This window comes from Epinephelus moara, chromosome 2, assembly GCF_006386435.1.
Source record: "Epinephelus moara isolate mb chromosome 2, YSFRI_EMoa_1.0, whole genome shotgun sequence".
Classification (NCBI taxonomy): Eukaryota; Metazoa; Chordata; class Actinopteri; order Perciformes; family Serranidae; genus Epinephelus; species Epinephelus moara.
In genome coordinates, this window is record NC_065507.1 from 14642477 (window position 1) to 14646668 (window position 4192).

The following is a 4192-nucleotide window of genomic DNA, read 5'->3' on the forward strand; positions in this document are numbered from 1 at the left end:
TCTCATTGTGTCATGCGGATTACTGTTAATTTATTATGCTGATCTGTTCTGTACGACATCTATTGCACGTCTGTCCGTCCTGGAAGAGGGATCCCTCCTCAGTTGCTCTTCCTGAGGTTTCTACCGTTTTTTTTCCCCGTTAAAGGGTTTTTTTTGGGGAGTTTTTCCTTATCCGCTGCAAGGGTCATAAGGGCAGAAGGATGTCGTATGCTGTAAAGCCCTGTGAGGCAAATTGTGATTTGTGATATTGGGCTTTATAAATAAAATTGATTGAACTGATTGATTGATTGACTCTACCCGTGGGATGGCCGCATCCTGGGCTTTATTCAGGGGAGTGTCTGTTCAGGACATTTGTTCAGCAGCGAGTTGGTCCTCGCCTCTGACTTTTGTTCGGTTCTATATGCTGGACGTGTCAGGGCCGTGCCTGGCTAGCGCAGTCCTGGAGTCCTAACTGGAACCCAGGGACCCTCCCTACTGGCCGGTACTTGTTCGATAAGCTGTCTGGCAATACAGGAGCTACCATATCCCATAGCGAGACACTGAGTGAATATTACGAAGAAGAACGTTTGGTTATCTAACATAACCGCAGTTCTTAGAATAATATGAGCGAGGTGTCTCGCCAGACGACCCTTCTTGCTGGGCGGTGAGAAGAGGTTTGCTTATTGAATTGAGGGAGAATTATCCGCGCACACTATATACGGTATAGTAGGTAGGACTACTGGGTGCGGCGCGGATGAACACCTTTCACCGGCCAATCAAGATTGGCGGATTGAGATAAGTGCTTCTATCAGGGCTGCAGGAGGCTGCATCCCATAGCGAGACACCTCGCTCATATTATTCTAAGAACTGCGGTTATGTTAGATAACCAAACGTTATTTCTTTCACGCAGGCGCAGAATGTATGTGCTGGTTGACTTTCAGTTGTAGTCTTTGCAGTTTGTTCATGTTAAACATTTTGGGCCGAGACACAGCGACATCAGTTGACGCAGCAGGGAGCCTTTATCGTCACTAGGTCTCTGAAGTTGGTTTGGTGTGTCTGGTTCTCAAGGCAAGGCTGGACAACTGGACAAAGCCAGAGGTTGCCCCCTTGGGCCCTCATGCTCACTGTGGTAAACTCAAATGGTACAGGACAGGCCCTGTGTCAAATTATAGTATTAACACCTGTATTATTTTAGTTTGTAGTGTTCTTGCATGGTGTGTAATCTATTTAATCAAATCACCCCAAACTTACAAACCTGTAGCAGGACAGTATTCAACAATAGTTGTACTCATTATAGTTTTTGAGCCCCTGGGCAAAACATGATGAAGCTGCCATCTGTAGTCTGCTGTGCAAACTGCAACAGATGGGTAATTAAAGGCAACAGGATAGATTCATTGCAAAGAGAGTGGGAGAAACTGGGCATAAATAGGGGCCCACAGTTACATTTCGCTGGGGCCCCCGGCTGGTTAATCCAGACATACTTTAAGAGGAGAGCAGTCAGTCATAAAAGTTACTCTTACTTTACGGCTGTCTCTTCAGGCACTTCCAGAGACAGAGTCAGAGTTCCTGATGTCAGCTCACACAGCTCAGGACTCACACAGTGCAGACCCTCCGTCACCTGAAACACACACACACACACACACACACACACACACACACACACACACACAACAGGTTATGCATTTTAAAGATAAACCAGCCGGAGCATAAATTTAGTGTGGAAGTTATCTCACCCTGTCTGCCTCCCATGGCACCACCAACAGCCTCTGCCCAGGTTTGGGTTGCCATGGCTGCAGGGTGGGAGGTGGCGGCGGCGTTGTGGTGGAGGGGACAGTGGTTGGCTGCGGCTGAGTGGCGGCTGCGGTGGTGGAAGCGACGGGGGTGGCCAGCTCGGGAGCAGAGGGGGTGGCGGGGTCCCAGTCAGCAGCTGGCAGGTCCAATAGGATCTGATCACACCTCTCCCCCTCGTAGCCTTCGGTGCACTCGCAGGTGTAGGCCGGCTCCCCCTCCTCCCCGCCGTCGCTCCGGCTGCAGTTTCCATGGAGACAGGGGCTGCTGGCACACGGGTCTGTGAAAAACTGAAAGAGCAGAGAAAATAAATAAATACAGGAAGAGTCGGAACAAAAAAGAAAACATTATTTGACTGTGTTTTTCTACCTCTGTCGTCCAGACTGCTCTGACATGCCCTCTGTCTCCACTGTGTGAACACAGTTTTGGTGACACAATGAAAGACCAAAATGTGAGCCTGGGATCTGGCTTTGTTTTAAATGGGTCAAGGAGTAGGCCCTTAAAAACAAGAAAGTGTGGTCCACACTCTCACTGATGATTTCCCTCTCTCATGCTACTCAGCTGCTCTGACTCAGATCCTGTTTTACTCACTCCACTCATTTATTATATCACATTTTGTCTGTGTTCCTAATAAATTGTTGCACGTCTTTCTCCCTTTTTTCACTCTTTCACACACACACACACACACACACACACACACAGACTACAGTATGAGCGTACATATACCTCCACACGTACACTTGCATTTGGTCCCAAAAAAAGGTTTCCCCCGTCATGCAGCAGTGAAAAAATGCACCCTGACAGCCTCCTTCATGCTGGTTTCCCCTCATCAATAATTGATCATATTTGGGGATGCTGAAGGTGAAAGAGGACAAAGCCGAGCTTATGAAGCTTACTGCCCAACACTGTGTTGTCTTTTGCTTGGCTCTCAGAGCCTTCTTAGGATTAAGAATGTTTATAATCCTGCTGTCTCTTTTTATTTTTGGCAAACTCACTGAAACAAACAGAGGTATCTGCAGCTCCAGCTGTCTGATTTAAATGTGTTCAGATAACAGTTTTTAATAAAACCCAGAGAAAAACAAAAACCCAGGCTGGAGAGAGGGTGAACAGAAGGATGGTAATGATGCTCGTATCAAATCCCCCCACCGCATATAGATGTGCGTGTGAGCATGTGAACGTGCACTTGTGTGTCTGAGAGAAACAGCGAGAGGCGGAACAACAGAGCGTCATTAACAGTCCACTCTCTCCACGACCGAGTCACAGCTCATTAGTGCTAATCTCTCAGGTTTTTTACTTGCGATGCCTCTATCAAACTTTCTCTCTGCTCTGAAGCGCAGTGGTCCCAAACCGTCCCAGAAGGCCACTCTCCGGTCCTTACACAGTCTGCTGCTCTTATCTGCACTCAAACGGCACCAGGGATTGAGTTTATCAACTTTTACAGGACAGCAGCGTTGGCTTGTCTGGGTTAGAAGAAGCATTAGAGTCCAGCTCATGACCTTTTTCATCTGTCACTCCTGATTTCTCCTGCGTCCTAAGTGTCTCCATCCAGACGCCGCAGAATGTGTTCTAACAAGGACAGCGAGGCACACAACAGGACTTTTTTGTTGGATATTTTTATTTTTTCTGACATTTTATAGACACCTCCTCCGAGAACCATCACCTTATCGTGGTGGAGGAGTTTGAGTGCCCTAATGACCCTAGGAGCTGTGCTGTCGGGGACATTTCACCCCTGGTAGGGTTTCCCATGGCAGATTGGTTCTGGGTGAAGGGTCAGACGAAGACCGGTTCAGAAGACCCTTCATGACGAAAAATAACAAGAGTTGGCGTACCCAGCCCGGAGGGTTACCGGGGCCCTGCCCTGGAGCCAGGCCTGGGGCTGGGGCCTGTGGGCGAGCTCCTGGTGGCCGGGCCTTCGCCCATGGGGTCCGGCCGGGCCCAGCCCGAACCGGCTACATGGGCTCGTTCCCCTGCAGGCCCACCACCCGCAGAGGGATCCAGAAGGGTTCGGTGCAGTGTGGATCGGGCAACAGACCAAGGCGGGGGCCTTGGCGGTCCGATCCTTGGCTACGGAAGTTGGCTCTTGGGACATGGAATGTCACCTCTCTGGTGGGGAAGGAGCCGGAGCTTGTGGAAGAGGTTGAGCGCTACCGGCTAGATATAGTCGGCCTCACCTCGACACATAGTTCTGGCTCTGGAACCCAAGTCCTGGAGAGGGGTTGGACTCTCTCCTTTGCTGGAGTTGCTCCGGGTGAGAGGCGGAGGGCCGGCGTGGGTTTTTTGATAGCCCCCAGACTCTCTGCCTGTACGTTGGGGTTCACCCCAGTGGACGAAAGGGTTGCGTCCCTGCGCCTTCGGGTCGGGGAACGGGTCCTGACTGTTCTCTGCGCTTATGCGCCGAACAGCAGTTCAGAGTACCCGCCCTTTT

At 50.2% G+C, this 4192-nt stretch overlaps 1 protein-coding gene across 1 annotated transcript in view; it reads right to left on the reverse strand.

Annotated features, from left to right (window-relative positions):
• The window catches only part of dner (delta/notch-like EGF repeat containing), a 100716-nt gene that overhangs the window by 44203 nt on the left and 52321 nt on the right, over window positions 1–4192 (reverse strand). Inside the window, exons 2-3 of the mRNA XM_050068042.1 lie at window positions 1713–2057; window positions 1500–1597 (exon numbers count right to left, since the gene is read on the reverse strand). Of these exons, the coding sequence (XP_049923999.1) occupies window positions 1500–1597; window positions 1713–2057 (443 nt within the window). The remainder of the gene's footprint in view (window positions 1–1499; window positions 1598–1712; window positions 2058–4192) is intronic.